The sequence below is a fragment of the Mustela erminea genome, chromosome 14 (genome assembly GCF_009829155.1).
Source record: "Mustela erminea isolate mMusErm1 chromosome 14, mMusErm1.Pri, whole genome shotgun sequence".
Classification (NCBI taxonomy): Eukaryota; Metazoa; Chordata; class Mammalia; order Carnivora; family Mustelidae; genus Mustela; species Mustela erminea.
The window spans coordinates 76,020,005-76,045,209 of NC_045627.1; the positions used below are offsets into that span (position 1 = coordinate 76,020,005).

Genomic DNA, 25,205 nt, shown 5'->3' on the forward strand with positions numbered 1-25,205 from the left:
AACCCTATGAAATAATGTTACACATTTCTTCCCACATACCCGAAGAGATCTATACACCTCTTGTTTTTCAAACTTCATTTCAATTCCTAAGATCTGATTATTCGGCCCTAAAGAGAGGAAGTATTGGCTACATTAGTTACTATGTATAAATCACCTATAAAAGTGCTTGGCAGGGGTACCTGGGTGGCTCAGTCGGTTAAGCGTCTGCCTTCGGCTCAGGTCATGATCTCAGGGTCCTGGGATCCAGCCCCCTGTGTCAGGCTCCCTGCTCAGCATGGAGTCTCCCTTTCCCTCTGCCCCTTCCCCCAACTCGTACTCGCTCTGCCTCAAATAAATAAAATCTTTTTAAAAAACTAAGCCTGTGCAAAATAAACGTTTGCTAGAATGTAGAGCAAGTGGGACTCATGCATAGCTAGTGGGTGTACAAATGGTACAACCACATTGGGAAAGTTGGATAGCTTCTACTAAAAATAGCCATGTGTGTATCTTGTGACTCAATTATTCTAGTGCCCGGCATATGTGCACTAAATATACATCCATTTGCTTTGCCATAGACGTATACAAGCTTATCATTGCAGCTTTGTTCCTAGGAGCCCCAGACTGGAAACTTCCCCAAAGCTCATCAGTATTAGACTGGATACATTGTGACGAACCCACACAATGAAATACTATACAGCAAAGAGAATAAATGACCTAGACCAACACCCAACAACTCTGATGATCCTTTAAACAGGATGTTGACTCAATACCTCCTACAGCAGTGCCTCTGTGTTAAGTCCCAAAAAGTGAGGTAAAGGAAATTGATGCTATTAGAAGTTAGGACTGCCATTCTTCCAGGATGGCTAATCACTGGGGTATGAGGAGGGGTTTGGGATGAATCAGTCCTGATCCAATCAGGGCAAAGCAAACACTGGGTGTTGACTACACAGCTGTGTTTGGTAGAATTTCTAGCAATTTATCAAGTTGTGTACTTAGGCTACAAGCACGTTTCTGAAAGTATCATTACTAAAGCACAAGAAAAGAGATTCCTGTTGTTGTTAATATGATGACTAGTCAATATATTAATATGGATGGGACCCCAACCGGTGGCCTTCCACTGAAGCAACTTTTCTGGCAAACTCAGTTCTGTTTATTGTGTGTGGCATTCAAGGCCATTCACAGACCTTCCTAAGGTCCCTTCCATTCCATTCTTACCATTGCTTGATAACTGTTTAGCATGATAAAGGTTGGCAATGCAAAATAGACTCCATCTTTCTGTGCCAAGCACATGGTCCAGATCGAGTTCTAGCATAACAGAACCACGAGCTATTCCTTCTACACGTTTTCTGTTACCATCTCTGAGACACCTAGTGTCCCTGAGCAGAAAGGCTTGGTGCCTTCTTCCATCCAGATTCTCTAGCTTTCCTCCAGATGCTGCGACCTATCCATGAAGGCCCTTCTCGAACGATGCCGTCCTTTCCAGCACGAAGCGGGTCCTCTTGCACCAGCCTCTGTGCGGTCTCAGATGCCGGTCTCTTGCCACCTCCTTCCAAGTATGGTATTTACACTCCCATGGAGCTTTGCCCATAAATAATGGTACTGGATGTATTGTTAGATGACAGAAGGAGAAGTGCTATCTTTGCTCTGTTAAACATTAAGTTTCTGAGTATCAAAGGTCAACCTCTCGCCATTGGGCTTGTTCAGGAGATTCTAAGTTGTACTTCTCTCTTACCTTCAGGCCGGGTCCAGTCAGGAGAGAGAAGCAGCACAGTAGTTTCGGCCCGAGTTTAAGACAAAGAATTATTACCCGTGATGAAAGCAATTAAAGAAAATTCTAGGGGCGCCCGGGTGGCTCAGTTGGTTAAGCGGCTGCCTTCGGCTCGGGTCATGATTCCAGGGTCCTGGGATCGAGCCCCGCATCGGGCTCTCAGCAGAGAGCCTGCTTCTCTCTCTCCCCATCTCCCTGCCACTCTGCTTACTTGTGCTCTCTCTCTAGCTGTCAAATAAACAAATAAAATATTTAAAAATTAAAAAAAAAAATAAAGAAAATTCTAGGCGGTACACTGGGACTGAGGGAGAGTAACTGAGGAAGCACAACCCTGGGAGGGGTTGAGACCTTGTTGGGGAAGTTGTGTTCAGCCCACCGGTTAGCAGAGACGTTCAGTGGTTTGGCCCGCCAGGAGCTGGTCTGCAGTCCTGCGCCAGCCGTATTTACGGTAATCTCCGCAGCCAGCGGTCAGTGGTGGGCACGGGCACTGACCACGCTGTGGGACTCTCTGGACAAGGGACTGTGTGCAGCCATGTGGGGTGGAGAAGGCCACGGAAAGGTTATCACCAAGTGCTGCAAGACTGCAGAGGGATGGCTGGGGCCATCTCCGCTGGGCGTTCTCCCAAGTCTGAAACCCAGCCCCTGCCCGAAACTTCCAGAAGACTCTTTCTCCTGTAACGTGCCTCCATCGTCCTCTCCTGAGGAAGCCTGTCACTATGTTCAGTCAAAAGGACAAAAGGTAAAGGGATTCTCTCAGGTCAGGTATTGAATGCACTGATCCGAGAGGCAATAAATAATAATAAAAAGTAATCCACACATCTTCCACCTCAGACTTCCTGAATGCATTTGGTTCCAAAGATGTACTGGAGGAGGAGGGGTGTGTGGATTCAATTCCCTGAGGCTGAGGCACCATCAGGGCAGCAGTGCCCGGAACAGCAAGGAAGAGGCTAACAGGTGACCTCGGGTAAATCACATTCTACCGTCGGGCCTTTTCCCTGATTTTTGCAGGAGGGGCCGCATGGGGTGGGTGGTTTGCCACCCAGGCTACAGCGAGCTGAGAAAAACAAAGACAGTGTGTTTCAAAGAGCTACACTCATTTATTTTAAAAGTTTGAACTTTTCAACCACTTTTTTTTAACTGATAAAACGTCTTATCTTTTATGATATTATGCTGATAAGTGCTCCTGATTTTTGATCCTCACTTAGCAAAATAAAAACCACCATGGTCAGAATTTTGTTTTGGAAATTTTACTAGTCCATGGAACCTGAGAGTCTGGTCAGTCTGGGACTGGATGTTCTATCTTGAAACCCTCTTTAGTCTCTAGAATCTGTGCTTCTGAAAGGCCTGCCCGTTTTTCCTGCTCATTGCCTACATGTAAAGAAGGCAGAAGAAAGCGGAAAGGGGTTCCCTTCATCAGTAGCAAATCTGGGCCCATCCCAGATTATTAGCACGGTCCCCGCACAACAAGGACTGATGAATATACGAAGCATTTCCTATTTTACAGATATTTCATAAACTGTAAGGCAACTGTGAAAACATTTTAAAATGAGGCATAACTCAGAAGCCAACTGCAGAGATATAATTGCATCATACAAAACACGCAGTTAAATCAAAGACAGGCAGAAAATCTAGGAAAGGATGAAAAGAAATGACTTTGCCTGTGTCTTGCTGAGCATCACGGCCTAGCCTTAGTGTCGCCAAACAGCCTGAGTTCTATCAAAACACAGATCACTTGCTTTGGGAGTATTTGAGCTTGCTAGCCTACTTTGAAAGCACCACAAAACCTCAACAAGAGTGACTTCTGGGGGCGCCTGGATGGCTCAGTCGGTTCAGCGTCTGCCTCCGGCTCGGGTCATGATCCCAGGAGACCTGGGATCCAGTTGAAGGTCAGACTCCATGGCCAGCCGGGGGGTCTGCTAAAGTTTTTCTCTCTCCCCCTGCTTCTCCCTCTCTCTTACAAAAATAAAATGATGAAATAAAATCCATTTTTTGGCTTTTGCACTTGACATCTTGGGCTTTGGGCGCACGAAGTCCCAGTATTGGCTAGGAGGTCAAACACTGTGAAACTGGATCTCCTGGTTTCTCAGGGAGGCGCCGGGAGCTGTAGCACAGGCAACGTCCTCCCAGCACAGAGCCCGGCCGCGGGGCTTCTGCCTCAGCAGTGTTTGAAAGTTGGTGCCTTGGAGCTTAGAAGACACTGAACCTCATAAATATAAAAGGTAGAAGGTAAACATTTCTGGCAAGTACTCAAAGCCCCTTTTACCCATAAATTTTGAACAAAGTATTCCTTATTTAAAGGCAGGTATTTATTTATTTATATTTTGAGAGAGCAAGCCTGTGTGAGCGGGGAGGTATGTACAGAGGGAGAGAGAATCCCAAGCAGGCTCCACGCCCAGTGCACAGCCCGCCATGGGGCTTGGGCTTGATCTCACAACCCTAAGATCACCACCCGAGCCAAAAATCAAGTCAGATGCTTTCCCAGCTGAGCCATCCAGGTGCCCCTAAAATAAGATTTCTAAGACAAAGTGAGTTCTGAATCCCAATCAGGATACTGGAAACTGTCTCTTTGGCCTGCTTCCCCCGTAGGGTCTCCCTCCAACCTGGTCCCAAATTCACACAGTAACAATACACAAAATCCAGCAGCACCCTCCACTGGCACAGGCTCCTGGGGACCTGGTTTTGGGGGAGATGGGATCTGAGGGGGCTCTGGTGGAAGAACAGACACGGAGAGTGTTTCTCCCATGGCGAGGGCGGAACAGCTCAAACCTGCAGCAAGGGCAGCCGGTGTGATGGGCACTTGCAGGTGTCTCACCTAGTTAGAGCTTATAAAAAGAGCCCAAGAAATAACAGGTCGTGTGGCAAGTTTAACTAGTATTTCCTGGGACAAGTAAACTGAGAGGGTGCTAAAAACATAGACACACACACTACTTCTGCCCTCGGGCCTTTATTAAAGACAAAGACCATATAGTGAAATGCTGTGGAAAACCACTCCTATATTTAATATCTTCCCCAAGTTAATGCAACTAGCAGTAAGTTTTTTATTTCAGTGGACCCTAAATGGACAATTGAACTATTTCTGCAATGTGTTAATGGCAGAGAGTTCTCTCTGGAGTATAACATCCTATCCTTCTTCCGGAAGTGCAGCTAGGGGCTAATAGTCTATCTGGCAAACAGCGTAGCCTTTAGGCAATCAAAAAAGAAAAGAAGGCTGAAAATTCCTCAGAAATAGCATACTTCTTAAATCCATGCTTAAAAACAAAAAACAAGAATCAAGTCTCTTACGTAGAGCGTAGGAATGAACGTTACATCTCTACAGAGGCAGGAACATCAAGCCTGGTCACACTGTTCTCAAAGAGAATCATTAAAAACCACATTGGCCCTCATCTGCCACAGGCATCCTCTTAAGCTCCTGGTCCTAACGAAGTATGTACTCCTTCTACATTCACTGGAGCAGAGTTTTTAAGAAAAAAAAAAAAAAAAAAACCAGACATGGATGTAAATTCAGTGGAATGGTCTTTCTAATCTCATGCCTGAGGGTCCTACTGACCAGTTAAGAACAACAAACCAAAACAAAAAAATTAAAAAAAAAAAAAATCACCACAGCCAGCATCTCTTTCCCTCACTCACTCTCTTCCTGCATGTACTCCTTTCCTTGCAGACAAACCCGTAGGCTACCAGGAAGCAGACTCTTGAGGACCTCACAGAAGCTTCCCCCATTCTATTATTTCTACCCTTATTCCAAGGTCCCTATTTTAGGAGATTCTTCCCAGTTGTGAAGTCATGAAGGTACGTGGTATAATTTAAGTGTACCCGAACTGTGAGAGAAACGGAAAACAACACAGCGTGATGTGAAATATCTACACACATGTTAACTTCATGAAATTAATGCCATTCCGATACCTTTTTTATTGAACATACTAGATCTTTATTATTATGGCTAGATAATTTGGGCAAGTGAGTACATAGGTTTGTGGAACACGTGAATATATAACTGGCTTATCAAGTTCAATGGGAAATTTTCACATGGGCATGTGAAAATGTCTATGTGAAAACAGGCATGTGAAAATCTGCCTTTTGTAAAAGGCCAAATTTTGTTACCAATAATTAAAACACAAATTTGAAATAGAACGTGGCATTCAATTTAATCTGCTTACTATTGTTCAAGGACTTCTAATAATAATTGGTATAATAAAGATAACCGTGGAAAGCAAAAATTCCTACTGTGGTTTAAAAAAAGAAAATTCAAGCAATCTGAGGCAGCCTTGCCAAAAGTCTGGAGAATCAGTCTGTTTAGCAAGTGGTGTATGTAAATAAATAATCAAAGATGCTACTAAAATACAACTTGGTAAACAGGCATTACCTATTTAATAAGTACAATATATACATAGAATTCTCTTGAAAAGCTTCATTTTATACAGAAACATATTTACAAAATGAACAGTGTAATCAAATTAAAGATTATCTGTACAACACACATGCACACATGTGTGTGTGTCTGTGTGTATATGGACTTTTGGAAGATAAACAAGTTTCATCATTGTAGTCAAAATGGACAGCCATATGCATTTTAAAAAAGGATTCCATCCCAGAAAATACATCTTTATTATACAATTATATTTTTCATTTTTCTTCCTGAAAATTCTTCATGTTTGGATACTTTTTCAATTATTTTCTCTTGTTCAGAGCCTTGAAAAATTTCAGGTTTCTAGTGCCACCAACTGGTGTTAAAAATTAACAATCTTAGTGTCAAAAAAAGATTGTTTTGTTTTAAAAAAAGGATATTGAAAAACAGCCTACTAGAGTCAACATTCATAAGGCAAATTTACCATACTGAGTAGCAACATGATAGATAAAAAATATTTTCACCACAGTAGCATATATAACATTTACAGTATTAATGGTTTTTAATGTTTTGGTTTCTTTCTACCAGTAAGTCTTGGTCTAACTCTGTATGAAAAAACTCTTTAGAAAATAATATACTGGTAAAACAAAGTTTAGGAATACACACCAAAACATGATTAATCTCTGTGAGCATCAAGTAGGCATTAACAGTTTACTAAAATGGCAAAAATCAAATACCTTTTGACAGTCTTTGGATTTTTTTTCTTTTTTCTTAAAGAATAATTAAACATCAAACTCTGACAGTTAGGGAATGTGTAGACCACCGTGAAAACAGTGATCTGCTCTCAGCATACCCCAGAGCAAGGATTCATTTCCCAGAGTTCATGCCACAGTGAGATTTCTGGGCCATCACCTGTACAAGTGGATTGGCCTTCTTCCCCCAGCAGCTGGCTTTGAGCTACAGAGGCTCCAAGAGCTGCTCCTACTGCCTCCCCACCACTGTCACTAGACCACAGCGCCAGGAGGACAGCAACTGCTCTGATTTGCTCACCAAGAAAATCACAGTACTCGGATGCTGCCTCACAATAGCAGGTTTTCAATACACGTGTTTTTTAAGTGAATAAATTACATGGTGGTAGCCTGAGAGAACTTAAATCAAGACAAATCGCTTTAAATGGTGATGACGACAGAAAGTTAATAAAGAAAGCAAAACACCAAAGTTCAAACCCATTTCTTTGCTCAAACCCACTATTTTCATTCCTTAACACTTAGCAGGCTAAAGTTTGAAGTGTATGGGAAAAAAGGGAGTCACAGTAAGAATTCACTTCAAAATTAAAACCTAGAAAAGCATATAGAGATGTACACACACAAATAATAATTTCCTGCTCACAGAAACCAAAATAGTGCTAACCAAAACAACCTCTGAGTTGTACAACTAACAATGAACATATAAAATAAAATTTGCCCCAGATCTCAGGTTTATCCAGACCATTTTCCTCTTCCAGACACACCCACTCTTCTCTCCATATATTCAATATATTAAGAGTAGAAGATCTCTAAATCCTTACATTAGGAGCTTTTTGTGAACTGGTATAAAGATCTGATATATGCACATCTTTGCACATTACTTTGCTCAATTCTAATCCATACACAAAAAGATATGGTAGAAACTGAAGAACAAAAGGAAAATAAAAGCATTTTCTTCAAAAATTTCCACAGCTTGAACAATAACAGCAAGTCAGAATTTTTTTTTTAATTTTTTTATCAGAATATTTTTTATAATAGCTTTCCTCTAAAGTAGTGCCACCATTTGACTTCTCCAAATGAACGGTGGTGGCACAAATGTTAATATTGGAATGTTTCACTTTTATATGTAATAAAATGTATTTATTTTTGAAAAGTGTATAGACATAGGACACTATAGATCTGATCCCTATTTGGTCTCCATTCACACATTTTTGTGTCTTGGAGGAAAAAAACAAATATTGTAGTGTATGAACCTCTATCACAGAAGTTAAGAAATTTAGTTATGTTGGCTACTCTAAGTAGTCTTTATGAATATCAGTGGTATGTCTAGAAAAAATGGGAAGGTAATTCAAATTTTATTGCACTTACCCTCTTACCTTATTTTGATAAATTGTTGGTAAAAAGAACAAGACACCTTATGGTAAGACTAACACTTCTTACAGTTATTTTAAAAAGATGTTTTTGGACTTAGACCTTCATTCTGAAAAGATTTTGGTTTTGAATGGCAAGACATAACTCGATATACAGAAAAGATAAGATGCTGCATTGAATCCTTAGTAAAAATTTTGTAAATGATCATTTTAAACAATGATTTTAAAAAATGTTAAAACACATTAAAGGGATATTGCCACCATGAGCCCAACTTTTAGAGCCATACAATTCCTTAAAGGTTTTTAAACCATCATCCTAAAGCTTACTTCTCTTGAGAGAAAAAAGGATGCAAAAACCTAAAACAAAAGTGACAATTGGGGCAACATCTGCATATTAGCCAAGGTATCCTATTACAGAAATGATCTGAATATAATGAAATGTGAAAAACCACACTCAGAAATGATGGTAAGTGACAAATTACAAGAGGAAGGAACAAAATCCAATGATGTAGAAATACTGATACTATGACTGGCAACACTTAAGTGCATATCTTAAATAATTATTGTAAAAATCCACAAGGATACACAAATTTGGCTCTAAAATTCCTTTGGTTACAGGGATATAATTATTTTATATTTTAAACAAAATAATTTAAACAAAATGTACTGAAACATATCACTTTGGGAACTGTAAGATCCCTCCATTGGAATATATAATTGTATCAATGGTAAAGAATGGTATTCAAATGAAATAATTAACAGAGCCATATGCTGGATTCTCTCAGGAACTGGGTCTTCATAAATATCTTAAACATTTATCTTTATACTTGATGTCACTAAAACTAAAGTATTTCAGTTTCAAAAGAATTCATCATTCATCTTTCTATTCAAATGACTAATCTCTTTCACATTTTAAAATACAACTGAAGTCCACAAATCTAAGTGAGCATGTTATTTAAAATCATATTTTGTGTAACTGAAAAATAAAAAAAAACTCAACATTAACTCAAGCAGTTTGAATCGGAAAAAAAATGTAGTTAGCACGGATAAAGAAACCTGACAGAGGCATACAATGTCTGATCACTGCTAGCTACCAAGAGCTGGCTCTCCTATTAGCTTCCATGAAAATTAAGAGATTTAAGGACTCACTGGCATCCCTAAAATACAACCAAATGTTATCCTGGAATGTAAAACAAAATTTTAATCACTTCAAGTTTTCTTCATGTTGGAAAAACAGCATTACTGCTGAATAATTAACGTGTGTCCTTTCATGCATAATTTTAAAAAGCTGAATCATTTTTGACATCATATATTTTCAAAGGAAGAAATATGGAGAAGGGGTTTTCAAAAGCCCTTGTAGTCCTGTTCAGCACTTCGCAGGACTATCAGCGATTTCAGCTATTCTGATTCAGTGACAGGCTGTCCCTATACAAACACAAATTCCATCAAAGCTTATTCTCTTACAGTATACACAGCAATGCATTCGTATTGTAAAAGGATACTTTTTTTATACAGATGAAGCAAAACAATTTTTTACTGGCTGACACACAAAGCAGGGAAAAGTTTCCAACAATACTGGGCAGTGGCACCTGTTCCTTATGTGGCTTGTCTGTTTAGTGACCAAGAGCTGTGTGTTAGGTTTTCTTCATCCTCTGTTCTAGTTCACGTTGGTGTTTAATAAGACGTTCTATTTCTGTTCCAAGTGTTTGCAGATTTTCCTTTACCAATTAGAAAAAGGGGGAAAGGAAACAGAACTATTAAGTATTGTAGTCTATGGATTCAGTTTGAACTGTTTTTTTGCTTAAATTTTGACACTGAAGGGGTGAGGATTAGTCTTCAACGTTCTGTGGTATAAACCGGGTGCACAGCAGTTTTCAGTAGTAAGACCTGCCCATTCTGGAATCAATTTATCGAAGCTATGGCAAATTTTAGTGCACAGATTTGTTACTAGATTTACAACTTTATTTCTAACCGTCAAGGCCCAAACATAGTACAAATAGAATAGTCGGGTTGGGTAAAAGCTGCAAGAAGTCAAGCTGGAAAATACATTAGAAAATGAATGTCTTAATCCTAAAATAGAGTCTCAGCAATCAATTATAACTAACTATACACATCAAAGGCCACCCGACCGCAAAATAAATAACTGTCCAATAGCTAAGCTGCTTTTTTGCTTTTTCCTTTCCTTACTAGCTAAAGAAAAACACAAAAATCTTATCTCCAGGTAAAAAGGCTACCTCGCGTTACAGAACCTGTCCATTTACAGGCTGGCTCACACTAGGAAAGGCACCATTATGCCATGCTTATCTACTGGCTGGTAAGTGAATGAGAAATATAGATACCTTCAGAGTAATATTTTTTAGTAACATATCCTCCAGAACAGCCTGTAATTTTCTGTTGATCTCCAAAGAGAGGTCCAGGGTTAATCCACTATCCGCTGGATGAGATGTATATAAGGATGCCATAATTCCACCCCGTCTACTTAAATGGACTTTGTTAAAATCAGATGCCTCTGAAGAAAGTGTGCCTGATTCTTCCCGTAAAATGTAGCTCTGAATTATTCTGCAAAATAAAATGACACTGTCAGTTATATACTTGCAGAATTAAAAACGTTAGAATTTACGAGTCAACGAATCATAAGCATGAAGATGATTAGCATAAAACAAGCACCTATTAGGTTAATAACAGTAATATGTTAGAAAATAATTTTTCTTATTCACATTTTTTTTTTTTTTAAAGATTTTATTTGAGAGAGTGCATGCCCATAAGCAGAGGGGAGGGGCAGAGGGAAAGGAAGAAGCAGACTCGCTGGTGTGCAGGGAGCCCCACTCGGGGCTCTATCTCAGGACTCTGGGATCATGACCTGAGGTGAAGGCAGGCACTTAACTGAGCCACCTAGGTGCTCCCAGATGATGTCTTAATCTCATTTTTGTTCAACATAGTATTTACATTAAAGATATACAAACACTGATTTTCTAGTTCTTTCCTTATTACTTTAATCAAAATATTTTTAAAAAAATTTTTTAAAGATTTTATTTATTTGACAGAGCACAAAGCCAGGGGGAGCTGCAGGCAGAGGGAGAGGGAGAAGCAAGCTCCCCACAGAGCATGGAGCCTGAAGCGGGGCAGATCCCAAGACCACCATCCCCCAGCCAAGAGCAGACGCCCAACCGACTGAGTCACCCAGGCACTCCTAATCAAAATATTTTTGAGTAATTTTTCTTTATTTATTATTTCTTTATTCCATTTGTTAATATTTTCTACCTTCTTGTTACTAAACTTAGAACTTCATTCATTTTCCTAGAAGATTTATTTATTTTAGAGACAGAGCACATGCACACGCATGTGTGCGCGAGCAGGAGATGTAGGAGAGGGTGAGGCGGCACAGGGCTCGATCTCAGGACACTGAGATCATGACCTGAGCTGAAATCACCAGTCAGACACTTAACTGACTGAGCCACCCAGGCACCCCCTCTTTTTCTTTTAAAAGTCATGGGCCAACTTTTCTTTAAGCCTAAAATGATTTCAAAATAAAAATTATGGGTAAAAAGTTGCAATATATAAAAAATACCTCTTAAAAGAATACGGTATTTGTAAAAGGAATTTTGCACAGCAATTTTGTTTTGCTTGTTTTTTTCTTTTTACCAGGTAAGGAAAGAAGTCCCAAGGCCCAGAAAGCCCAGCTCTCAGGAGGGAAGAACAAGCTACTGGAGGGATGAGGAAGAAAGGTTACAGGCCACAGGGTCAGGATGGAGAACCCGCAGGTGAGATGAACAAAAAAACCATGTCAGAGGCCAGTTAGCAGGGGGACAAAACGGAAAACAAAACTGCATGAAAATGCATCTCATAAATGTAACTGAGAAGAAGTAAGGTTTCATGCATGGCACCAGAACAAAGAACAGTGGAGCAAATTAAACCTGCACAGGACACCCCGCACAGCAGATTCCAGGCTGTGCTGACCAGGCATCCCGCCCACCCCACAGGAGGCCAGCACCATCCCTCTCAGGGGCCAGGATGCCCCAGGTCCAGAAGGTCACCATTCAAAAGGCCAGTTATTAGCTTGAGGCCCCTGGTGCCCAACTACTGGGAGCTTGAGAATCCAGCTTTTGATTTTAGGTCACACTGACCTGGTCCCAGTTGGGTCCAAATCCCCAGCTCTTGGTCTGTCACCTACTGGATTAATGGTGACTCTGAACATTTAATGACTTGACTTGAACACCACCAGTTTATTTATTTGTCCCTGAGTTTAAAGAAATCAATGAAATTTTGTTAAGTCACAGGCACAGTATCTTGTACTTGCCAGGTGCCCAATAAATTAGCCACTATGTCCTACCCGAAAGGAAAGATAATCCACAACCCCGTATCTCTCTTAGAGCCACAGTCATGAAAATCAGAAGCTAAACCTGTGCTCTTATTAAAGCCAAAGATCGGAGCGCCTGGGTGGCTTAGTTGCCAGACGCTTCGGCTCAGGTCATGATCTCAGGGTTCTGGGATTGACTCCCACATCAGGCTCCCTGCTTAGCAGGGAGCCTGCCTTTCCCTCTCCCATGCCCCATGCTTATGTTCCTTCGCGCGCACGTGCTCTCGCTCTCTGTCAAATAAATAAATCTTTAAAAAAAAAAAAACAAAAACACAAAACTAAGATCTATTGAACTACAGATCACCTTAAAGACCTGTGTTTTCTTTCATCTCTGTATTCCCAAAACCTAGAACATAGTAAGTGAACAATAATAGACTAGGAACTGAATGACTAAATTTAGAATTATTTTTTGAAAGACTGGCTCTTGATATGATTCATTTTGAAAATAGCAAATTTATATAAGTAATGGTATTTCAAACACAGATTGTGTTATAATAATACATACTTAGTTTTTTTCCTAATTTCTTCCACCAACTGTTTGATATGATCCTCCATAAATTCTATCTTTTCATTTTTCCGGGCATGTGCTTTTTGCAGCCTAACGATCCTCTCGATCAACATGGCCTTGTCCACTTCTGGGAAGTTATCCACAGCTACTGATGACCCAGTATTTTCTGGAGATCGATCTTCTGTACTGCTTCGAGCATTGAGGGACCCTGAAGAAAAAAAAAATCAGTTTAGATATTGTACTCAGTCTAGAGTCATCTGCTAATGTCACATACTATTTCTTCTAGTATAACCTACAAATACGCGATCTAACAGAGTCGGGCATAGAACACAAGTCATACCTGGCCTGAGTTCTTATTTCTGAATAAATGAATGACAGAAGTACCAAAAGGGCCTATTATGTCTCTCAGGAACAGGATGAGGAAGCAGCGAAAGAAAGAAGAAACTCAAGCAAAAGTAAAAACAAGAAGTCTGAAGTGAAACTGAGAGCCAAAGACGGACAGAGAAGACAGAACACAGCCAGCGGGTTATGTTCTGAAACTAGTCTCCCTAGGCTCGAATCCCACTCCTCTACTTTCTAGCTATGTGACATCAGACAACTTATTTAAGTCTCTGTGCCTTGGTCACTTCATCTTAAAATGGGAATATTATTATTTACCTCCTAGGATCCTTATATGTGAAGTGCTTAGAACAGTGCATATAAGCACTCAGTAAATGTTAGCTACTATTACTTTCATCAACATCAGTTGAGAAGAATTTCTGATCTTCTTTATCCTACAAACATTAAGTCTTTTTTCAACTCCATTTTGTAGATTTAAGACAGTGATATACCCTATCCAACGTCACACACTAATAAATGACAGACCTGGGTTCTACGCACTTATGTGGAGCTTCAACCCATGTTCTTTCTACTATGCGATTTTCCCACTACTCTAACAGTTGATGTTTCTCCCCAGTGTGCAACTCCTGGGAGAAAGTGTAGTGTCATGGCACGCAAGGACTCCAGAGTCTGAGAGCTCTGTCACTGTGGATTTGGGGCAAGTCATGGAACCACTCTGAACCTTTGTTTCCTCATCACTAAAATGCAAACTGTAACACTTCACAGGACTATTCTATAGAGTAAATAATATGTTTAAAGTGCTTGGCATGATTCCTGGCATTCCAAAATGACAAATACACTAATATTTTGCTAATTACCATTTCCACAATGATATGAATCATAATTTTATGGACTCCATTCATTTTCACTTCTGAGCACAGACGTATCTACCATGGGAAAAGCCAAAAGATGTAAACATACATGTATATATAAAAAATCTTGATCTATATTGATCATCTCATTAGTTTTCAGGTGTTAAAAAGTAATACAAAAGGGGTGCTTGGGTGGCTCAGTCATTAAGCGTCGGCTCAGGTCATGATCCCAGGGTCCTGGGATGGAGACCCACATTGGGCTTCCTGCTCAGTGGGGAGCCTGCTTCTCCCTCTCCCACTCCCTCTGCTTGTATTCCCTTCCTCACTGTCTCCATCAAATAAATAAAATCTTAAAAAAAAAAATACAAAAGTAAAAAAAGAGAGAGACCATATTATAACAAATCTCTCTATACGGATGGATACAAATTTAAATTTAAAAATGGAAAAGGAAATTGTCAGAAAGAACTTTAAAGAAGCAGTGGGTAAGATAAGAGGAGGTAGGGACACAGATCATCTAGAACCCCTTGGCAAATATGAAACCCCAGATAATGATGAGAACTTATTTAACTAGACATAATACTTTTTATAACTCAAAATGGAAAAAAAAAAAAAGCATATCAACACTTCCTAACACAAAAAATGCTGCTACTTTTTACAATCAGTCACTAGATAACAACTGAAACCAGAAGTTTTTTACCTGATGAACTAGAACGACTCCCCATGCTGCTGACTTCTTTATCATAGCTTCCATTCTCCACCTGATCTAATTTCTTTCGTGCTACAGAAAAAAGAAACAAATTATTGTGATAATTATGACCATTTGCCCCACCATTTCTGATTTCAATTGCTAAAATCATTCAGGCAAAAATGGCTTAAACGGGAGGGGCGCCTGGGTGGCTCAGTGGGTTAAGCCGCTGCCTTCGGCTCGGGTCATGATCTCAGGGTCCTGGGATCGAGTCCCGCATCGGGCTCTCTGCTCAGCGGGGAGCCTGCTTCCTCCTCTCTCTCTGCCTGCCTCTCTGCCTACTTGTGATCTCTCTCTGTCAAATAAATAAAATCTTTGGGGCGCCTGGGTGGCTCAGTGGGTTAAAAATGGCTTAAACACAAGAGAAATTTGTGGAATACATACTTCAGACAGGAGGTTGTAGCTGTCACTCATATAAAATGATATTTAGAAATGTACAGGTCACATACAACATACACAGAAACACCAGGATGACATCACTTAGGCACAGCAATCTAATGTTCAGAGTCCTGATGGATTTAAATGATCTCTACGATACCAGCAATTTCCCTTCTATTATAGCTATAAAAACAAACTGAACCCTTATGGCAAACATCTGAATATATTCATATTAAGTAAATACTAAATCTCTTAATATTATATTTCACCCTATTTTAACACAAAGTAGTGAGAATAGTAGAGATTAGGAAGTTAGAATACGTATCTTAGGCATCTTTGTATCAAGCACACAGCACAGTTTAAATTTTTAAATGAAAGAAATCTGGGTTCCAGTCCCAGCTGTTAATCCTTGTGTTCGGGTCATTCATAATCTGTCTGGGTCTCAGTTTCCTCTGAGATGAAGTAGGTTAGGGCTCAACAATCTCCAAGGTAGAGGTCGATAAGGTGGGTGCAGGTACCCGAGGTGCTGCACAAAACAACTCGATGCTTGTATGGGGAGAAAGTATTGAACTTCCACTTCCACTTGCATTTCATCTGATCTTTGAAAAGATTCTGTTTTTTAAAATTTTTATTTATTTTTATTACATTTATTTTAATCAGATTCTATTTTGCATGGTTTTTTAAGGTAGAGAGATACATTTAAGATTTATAAATAAATATATATAAATCTGAGAACAAATGCTTAAATACTTTTTACAGATTGAAGTATGGGATCAAAAAAGTTTAGACACTACTGCCCTCAAGTATATTCCCAACTTTCACATTTTGGGATTTTGTGAATAAATGTCCTTTAAAGAAGATTATGTTATAAACTATTCATGGAACTCTAAGAGGTTTAACGATTTGGTTTATAAACATTAATACATTAAGAACATACAGCACTAATCATTGTGATAGAACCTGGTGTAAAATATATTTTTTCTATAAATCCTTAATGACTAAATGGTGCAACATTACGGTCTAAGTATTCGAGAATATTATACCTTGCTGGAGTTGTTTGGTAAGATCTTTGACACTGGAGGCATGTTTACGTCTTTGGGTTACTAATTCATCTTTTAGTTCTTCGACCTGGGTACTCAATGCTTTAACCTCTGTTTGTCTACAGGTGAGTTCTGCTTGCAGAGTCTGGACCTCCTCTTTTCGCAGTTCTTCCTCTTTTGACAATCTACTTTCCTAAATATCAAATAAGATCAAACAAAAAACACCAATTTAAAAACCTGTTTGTTTCCATTACCACTCCTAGTTCAGAACCTGAAAATAGGCTGGTAGATTCTTTCAGAATTGCTCCTTACCAGGTTTTGTTTCCCACACTCCTTAAATTCCTTATATAGGAACGGAGGGGGCATATTAACACATCTGCCATTTTATACATGCAAAACAGTCTATGTCAGAGGTCTCTATTTTGGACTAACATCTCAAATTATTTTCATGAGTAACTTGAACATACTCTGATAACTGAGAAATATTAAACTGTTTTAAACTATAAAAATATAGAAATTTGAAATACTTTAAAAAATATATAGTAATTCCAGGGGTGCCTATGTGGCTCAATCAGTTGAATGTCCAACTCTTGATTTGGCTCAGGTCACGATCTCGAGGTCAGGAGATCGGGCTCTGTGTCAGACTCTGTACTCAGCGGGAGTCTGCTTGAGATTCTTTCCCTCTGCCCCTCCCCTCTTACATGCATACTCTCTAAAATAAATGAATAAATCTTTTTTTATACACACACATATGCAGTAATTCCAGTTACTAAAGACAAAAACCATGGTTTTCTTATATTCAAAAGTGAAACACTTTTTCAAGCATTTTAAGGAGGTATTTGGTTATAAATTCTATAAATAGGAGGGAAAAAGGACACTCTAAACCAGTTGGAAGGAAAAACTGACACTTCTCACAGCATTTGAAATTACCAGAAAATCAGACCAATTAAAAAAAAAAAAAAAAGAGTTCAACTTAACTACCAGTTGGTTAATGCTAACAGGAAAATTTAATTTGTGCTTCTTGTAGGTTGCTTTAGAAGTTAAATGTAAATGTATACTTACCAAATTAGTATTTGTCTGTTTCATTTGTTCACATTGACTTTGTAACTGACTTTCACTATAGGAAAGCTTATCGAATTGTGACTGCAAAGAATTGGATTCAGATTGGAGTTGTGCATTCTTACTAGTGAGCTTTTCTGTAAATAGTAGCAACTCAGATTCTCTTTTCCTACTGCCTTCGATGTCTTTTTGTAGGTCGTTAATCAAAGAATTAAGACTTTCCACTTCTTCCTTCAAATTTTCAATTTCTTGTTTACCTCTAAAAAACAAAGTTTATACTTAAGAAAAAATAAACTACTAAAAGACATTACATTAATGGTTTGGGATTTCCATCTAATAAAATACTTTATAAAGATAGTTTTATTCATCCGAATTATTTATTTGGATTTGTAGGACTACCTAATAATACACGCTAGAAACTAAGAGCTGCAAGATAAGTAGGACTGACATGGGCCCTGCTTTCAAAGAGCTTTTAGTCAAGTAAGGAAATTACATAGGTGATAAAACGTTTTTGAAGATGAAAGCACAGAGTGGGTTGCCTAACCTAGTATAAGTGATGTTTAAACTAATAAAGTAGGGGCTAGAAAACTTCTCCTGTAAAAGGCCCAGACAGTAAACAATTTAAGTTTCTACAGCATATCGTCTTTGCGGCAAGCGTTCAAACCCTGCTGCTGCAGTGTGAAAGCAGCCACAGATAACTCATGAAGGAATGAGAGTAGCTGTGTTCCAAAAAAAAATTATTTACAAAAAAAGGCAGTGGGCTGGATTTGGCTCATGGGCCACAGTTTGCTACTTCCTGATCTGAAGAAAAAGTAGGAGTGAGTGGAACAACAAAATATGTTCCAGGTAGAAGAAACAGGATGTGCTAGATCTAGGAGAGAACGAGAATGACTTTCTTGTTGGCACTAACAAATACATGTTCTATGCTGATGAAGATTAGGATGGCACTATATTCCCAGCACTTAACACAGCAAATGCTCACAGAAGACAACCAATCCACATTTGGAAACAACTATTGCTGAAACCCAAGAGTGCAAAAAGGGAAGGCACAGAGGGAGAAGCAAGGTCAATGATGCTCTTTCAAAATCATGCCGTGGCATCTGAACTTACTGGATAGTCCTTGAGGCAATGGGAAAGCACTGAAAGGTTTTAAGATTTCTTTTTAAAAAAATTATGTTGGGGCGTCTGGGTAGCTCAGTGGGTTAAAGCCTCTGTCTTTGGCTCAGGTCATGATCCCAGGGTCCTGGGATCGAGCCCCACATCGGGCTCTCTGCTCAGCGGGGCGCCTGCTTCCCCGTCCCTCTGCCTGCCTCTCTGCCTACTTGTGATCTCTGTCAAATAAATAAATAAAATCTTAAGAAAAAAGATTATGCTAACTGCAGTGTAGGAAATGGATTACAAGGGAAGCAAAAAACAAAACAAAACAAAAACCTCAACAAAACCTAGAAGCTGTGGTAGTTTTCCAGATGAACGGATAATGGCAGCAGCGGTGGGGGTGTGAAAAAGAAATGAACTTGAAAGATACTGAAGAGTTAGCACCAATACTACTCTGTGACTGGTTAGATGTATGAGGAGAAGGAGAGGAGAACCAAGGAGGATGCGCAGGTTCCTGGGCTGGAAAACCATGTGAATGCTGCACTCATCACTCACCTTGGGAACCTCAGAGAAGTGTATTTATGGGTGGGACGGATGAATCAGTTTGGAACATATTATAGTCTGAAGTGCTTTTGACACTTGTATGTCTGGGGCTGAGCCAAAAGGGCTGAAGATAATGACTTGAAGATCCTGTAGCACACTATAGGAATAGTTAGGACCACTCAGGGTATGACAAAATAGTAACAAAATAGGTATATGACAAAGAGAAGGCTGCCAAGGAGACTGAGAAAAGGAGTGGCCAGAAAGTGGGGAGGAACACCAGGAAAGCATGATATGAAGTCAAAGGAACAGACAATGTTAAGAAAGATAATGGGCTTAATGGTTTTAATACTGAATATTCAAGCAAGCATCTGCTAGATTTAAGGAGGCATTAGCAGTTTTTAATGGGATCTTGGGTAGAAGCTAGGCTGAAGTGAAAGGGGAAAGAGAGACAAAGGAAGTGAAAGCATGGAGGAGGGATATAGATTTTACAACAATGTTTGGCTCTGAAGGACAGAAAAAAGTGGGGGAACATCACAGCAGTTTTGACATTTCTAATAACAAAAGGTAGAAAAACAAAAAGTAGAGAGAAGTAAAAGATAAAGGATAAAGAAGAAATAATCCAGGAAGCCCCCGAGAAAGCAAAAGCGCTTGGGATCCACAGAAGTAGAGAGAGCAGTTCCGTTCACAGGGAACGGGAACATTTATTCTGTAACAACAGAAGAGAAAGAAGAATGGTTGCAGATGCAAGTTCATAAAACAGACAGAAGGAGGTTGTATGAACAATTACCTGCAGCTCCCATTTCTCCTGTGAAATAAAAAAGAGGTAACCTCCTGCCAAGAGGAAATACTGAGGAGAGGGAGACCAGAAGTGTGAACAATGAAGGAATGTCTGGAATAGATGCTTCAAGGAGGGGGAGAGGCTGTGACTAGAAAATACGGTAGGATTAGAGGTCATTTAACACTTCCAGTTGAGGTTGCTAACCATGGATGTATCCCAGCACCAACGTGAATATGGTGAGGATTTTTAGGAATATTGAGCAGCAGCCTTTGGTACGATATGAAAAAGAAGGTATTTGGATCCAGGCTCTGCCAGGTGATGTCATGAGTAGAGTTTAGCTAAATGGCTCTACAAGAAGCCAAGGAATAATGTCAGCTCCTGACCTAGCGCTACGATACACACAAAGATACACATATACATATATATCTACCTTTTAGAAATAAGTACTGTAAGTAGCATAATTTGAACATTAAAGAATGGATTAAGAAACTAAAATCCATTGTTTTATAAATCGCTACTTCCAATACTTAGTGAATATAAACTTTGATTTTTAAAAGCCATAAATAATAGGAACTTCAAAGATAACCCAAAAAGTTCAAATGAAAACAGGAATTTTAAATTTTTTTTAAGGAATTTTAAATTTTTTAGCTAGTAAAATTATAAAATTATTCTTGTTTAATGTAATAATTACATTTAATAACAGAATCTTGAGATAGAATTAAAAAGCCTATTGATTAGCATAAAACACAAGTTGCTTGGTTTATACCTTTGATGCTGCTCCTGTATCTGATCCACAATTTTCACTTTGTCCAATAAATTCTGAATTTCAGCTTTTTGGCGATTAATAATTTCCTTATATTTGGATAACTCATCTTCTGTTCTTAATCGTTCATCTTCTAGACATTTCACCTATCAATATCATAACCAAAGTAGATTATCAACAGTATTTTCTTGTTCCTTAATTACTTCATTAGTGATTATATATTAATAATCCAAGCTAAGGGCTCCGGGTGGCTCAGTAAGTTAAGCATCAGACTCTTGATTTTGGCTCTGGTCCTGATCTCAGGGTTGTGAAACTGCGCCTCACATCGGGATCCACACTGTGTGAGCAGCAGCTTGAGATTCTTTCCTTTTCTTTCCCTCTACCCTCCCCCACCACTCCCATGCCTGTGCACTCGTTCTGGCTCTTGCTTAAAAAAAACAAAACAAAAAACAACTAAGCTAAATTCTGGAACAGGATTAATTAATGTGAAGAAAATGTAATGGGACGTTAACAGTCCTGATTAACAGTCTCTGATTTCTTGTGATTTAGTCACAGGAGTTTCAGCGTGTCACATTATTTTTGCTGAATCTCCATATCCTCACATGAAAACAAGATATACCTTCCCCATCTACCTCAAAGAACTGGCACAGAGAACAAATGGAAAGGCACATGAAGGACACTCTGAAAATTATTAAATGATGGTAAATTCAAGGTGGAAACTTAAAAGCCTATTTCTAAAGAAATGCATGATATACAATGATATTTCACATTCATATTAAAAGGAATGCTATTTTTACAATGAACACTATACTAGATTGTTAGAAATTAAAACTGTACAAGACTATACAGGAGAAATATAAAGTCTATTATTTTCTGTCACATAACATTTCTAAATTCCAACTACCTCACCAATTAATTTGCCGGAAGACTGCCTTGTAGTAGGGGCCCAGGATAAGTGACAGAAAACAGAAAATGTGCTATAAAACAGGAATGTCTGGCAAATACTTCAAAGGGACCAAAGTGAAAGACATTTTCATTTCAACAAAGAGTCCATTTTACTGTTAGGAAATTGGTATTCTACTCTCTGAGTTCTTTCTTTCAGAATGAAAGTGTTTCCCCAACACTTAAAAAAATCAGAAGGAATCTAAAATTAAAGATATTTCCCCTTCCTCTGAAATCAAGACTGGAGATTTCCTTACCTTTGTTCTCAGTGTTCGTAGTTCATCCATACCCTCCTTAAACGTCCTCTTCAGATCTTCCAGTTCTTTTATTTTGGCGTGATGCATCTTTTAAAAGGTTTAAAAGAAACCACAAGTCATTATGTACTAAACAAGACCTAAAATTTATTGCCTATTCCTTCAAAAAGGCCTTCAAAGTGGGTGACACCACTCATTCTTTCTCTCCCTCTGTATTTATTGCCCAATTCAGGGTATGTAAAGAACAAAGCCACTCACCTCTAGCTGGTCAGATTTTTCTTGCATTTGTTTTTCAAGTTCTCCTTTTGTGACTCTAAGCTTGGCATCAAGCTCATTGGATTTAATTTCTTCTGACTCCTAATGGCAAGGAAATGAAAATGTGGGGCTGGATTTTTAAAGTTTTATACTTTGGAAAGTGAAGGCGTTCGCAAATTGTGAAATGTATATCTTAGGTATTTAAAAATTACTAGTACTCAAAAGATTTTAAATATGTCAATTCTTCATGAACAAGAATAGCACCTAAGATATATAACATAATACAGAATGGGTTTTAGGTTACACATTTCCTTGTATTCTTCATTCTGCTGATATATTCTAGTGTTTTTATTTGTTTAAAAACTTCTCTAATAAGATCTCTAGTTAAGCTGCAAGTACTTTACCACAGGAAATAACCTGCCATTTATTTAACTGCCCTAGCAAATCCATTCCACACTTCAAATATTACAGATACAAAACATTAATGAAGCAAGAGTACTGACATTTGGTGCAATTTTGTTACTAATCTATTTGAAAAGTTAAGCATACCTGATATGTTTTTATCATATCCTGACAATTTTTTCTTATCTGATCAGCTTCTTCCTTCGCTTGAGTTAGCTTTGTTGTTGTTTCTTTGAGTTTATCTTTGGTTTCCTGCATTGATAAAAAGATAGTGTGAGATAAGAAAAGATACATATTGGTCTCTACCCCAGTCCCTTACACAAAGTTCCTAAACCCCTTGTCATTTCCTAAGTTGTAAGAACACTAAGACCATCTCTTATTGCAGTACTGGTTTTTACCTCTGTTCCTGATACAGGGTTCTTGAAAACCTTGTGATTTCCTGGGTGGCGAGAGTGTCTTTTGTTCTAATGAGGCGCCTGTGGGTAGGCTCCCGCGTGCAGGCTGGTCACCAGAAAGACCAACTCATGATTAGCAGTCTGGAATCCAGCTCACGAAGGAGTTGATGATTGATCATTGATCATTCCTTCATAATAAACCCTCCATAAAATCCCAAAGTATGGGGTTCAGAGAGCTTCCAGGCTGCCAAGTACAACCACGTTGAGAGCGTGATGTACCCCAACTCCACAGGGACAGAAGAACCTACGCTTGGGACCCTCCCAGACCTTGCTCTATACATAGCTCTTCATTTGGTTGTTCATCTGTATCCTTTATCATACCCTTTAATAACATGATAAATATAAATGCTTCCGAGTTCTTTAAGCAAGTCTTCAAACCCAAAGAGGGGGGTTGCTAGAACTTCTGTTCTATAGCTGGCTACAGGTGCCTGGCCTTGTGGCTGGCATCTGAAGTATGTGCATGGCAGGGGTCTGGGGGGACCTTCTTGTATGAATGAGCCGTGATCTGTGGGATCCAATGCTATCTCCAGGTGGATGTGTCAGAGTCAAGTGAAACTGTAGGACAGCCAAGTGGTATTAAAGAGAATTCCTTGTGGTGGGGGAAAACCTCCACACGACTGGTGACCAGAAGTGTCAGAAGTGAAGCGTTCCTTGTAAAAGTAAACGAGATTCACAGGGAAGAAACACACAGCAGGGAGAACTGGGTTCTTCCCTACACTGGAGAGGGAAAACAGTCTGTCCTCCTCCTACATAGACAGTGACAAGGTTGGGCCCAGTAATGTGATGATGGTAAGAACAACGACCAGAGTAGTCCTGGCACTGCCATTGAAGGGTTGGATTGTATTCCAGAAATAACAATGCTTCTGACAAAAAACCGAAGTGGATTGTGCAGTTAACCGATAGCCATTAAGTTAAATTTGATAGTTTTCAGTAAATCACTAGAAGTAATTAAGCTGGTAAGACAAGAAGAACAAACTGTTAATAGATCTTCCATAAAGCCATGTGTGAGTGATAACGGCTCACACATAAAATATAATTCTTTGCTTTACAGCCATGGTATCTATTCGAAGATGTCTTTTTTTTGGGGGGGGGGGATAGAGAGGGAACACAAGCAGGGGGAGTAGGAGAGGAAGAGGCAGGCTTCTTGCTGACCATTCAGGGCTCAATCCCAGGACCCTGGGATCATGACCTGAGCCAAAGGTAGATGCTTAACAACGGAGCCACCCAGGCGCCCTATTCAAAACCATCTTCTAGATCCATGCTGCAATTTGGTTTCTGTTCTTCAACACTCCCCTAAAATATCAAATCTGAAGATTTTCTAGGGATTACTTTCTCATCAAGTTCAATTACTCTCTCTCATTTTCTATTCTTGACTTACTTGCTGCAGTTCTGACCACACCTGACTCTCTGGATATTCTTCCTCTGTTTCTATTACAAGACCACATACTACTGTTTTTCCCCTTTCCATTGTTGTCTTTTCTGCCTCAACTGGCTTTCTGATTCCTGTGGCAATTTTCCAAATAAAGCCCTGCTCTGCAGCTCTTTTTCCCCAGTTCTTCAGATCACCCCCCAGTCCCAGGTCCTGGGCTCTCATGTGGATTTGAAATGAGGGTTTAGGTACCACCTCCTAGTAGCTGCCCTTCAGAAAAGGGTAGAAGCTGCTATACTGCCTTCCACAGACAGAGTCCAGGGCAGTCCTGGATCAGAATAATTGATACTCTGTTCTGCAGCTTACATGTTTCCCCCACTGAGGACACAGCTTCTGGACAGCATCTAGCTTAGCATCTGCCACATACTCGTTGTTCATGTGGTATTTGCTGACTCTATGAAAGAATCACTAATACAAGCCTTTGGTCTAGGGAGGCTGGTCTTCCTAAACATCAATACTCATCTCCCATTTTTCCTTTTTTCTTAATGTTCCTCCACTTGGAATGTTTCTCTTCATCTTTTGAACCAGCTAAATTGCATCCATATTCACACACTACTTCTTTTATGTCATTTTTTGGAAAGTTTATCATACAATTAAGTACTTCCAGTTGCTGATCCTTTAATCAGAACTTGTGGGTTTTTTTTTTTTTCTTAAGATTGTATTTATGTGTGAGAGAGACAGTGCATGCAAACGAGCAGGGGGAGTGGGAGAGAGAGAAGCAGACGCCCTGCTGAGCAGGGATCCCAACGTGGTGCTCAATCGTAGGACCCTGAGATCATGACCTGAGCTGAAGGCAGCTGCTTAACG

The 25,205-nt window shown here is 39.4% G+C and overlaps 1 protein-coding gene across 1 annotated transcript in view; it reads right to left on the minus strand.

Moving 5' to 3' along the window:
• Positions 1–7,859: 7,859 nt before the first annotated feature.
• The window catches only part of CCDC186 (coiled-coil domain containing 186), a 50,828-nt gene continuing 33,482 nt past the window's right edge, over positions 7,860–25,205 (minus strand). The window contains exons 7-16 of the mRNA XM_032312115.1: positions 22,662–22,766; positions 22,116–22,214; positions 21,861–21,947; positions 20,665–20,807; positions 17,486–17,741; positions 16,427–16,616; positions 14,958–15,038; positions 13,068–13,278; positions 10,545–10,764; positions 7,860–9,923 (exon numbers count right to left, since the gene is read on the minus strand). Coding sequence (XP_032168006.1) covers positions 9,840–9,923; positions 10,545–10,764; positions 13,068–13,278; positions 14,958–15,038; positions 16,427–16,616; positions 17,486–17,741; positions 20,665–20,807; positions 21,861–21,947; positions 22,116–22,214; positions 22,662–22,766 — 1,476 coding nt within the window. The 3' untranslated portion in view covers positions 7,860–9,839. The remainder of the gene's footprint in view (positions 9,924–10,544; positions 10,765–13,067; positions 13,279–14,957; positions 15,039–16,426; positions 16,617–17,485; positions 17,742–20,664; positions 20,808–21,860; positions 21,948–22,115; positions 22,215–22,661; positions 22,767–25,205) is intronic.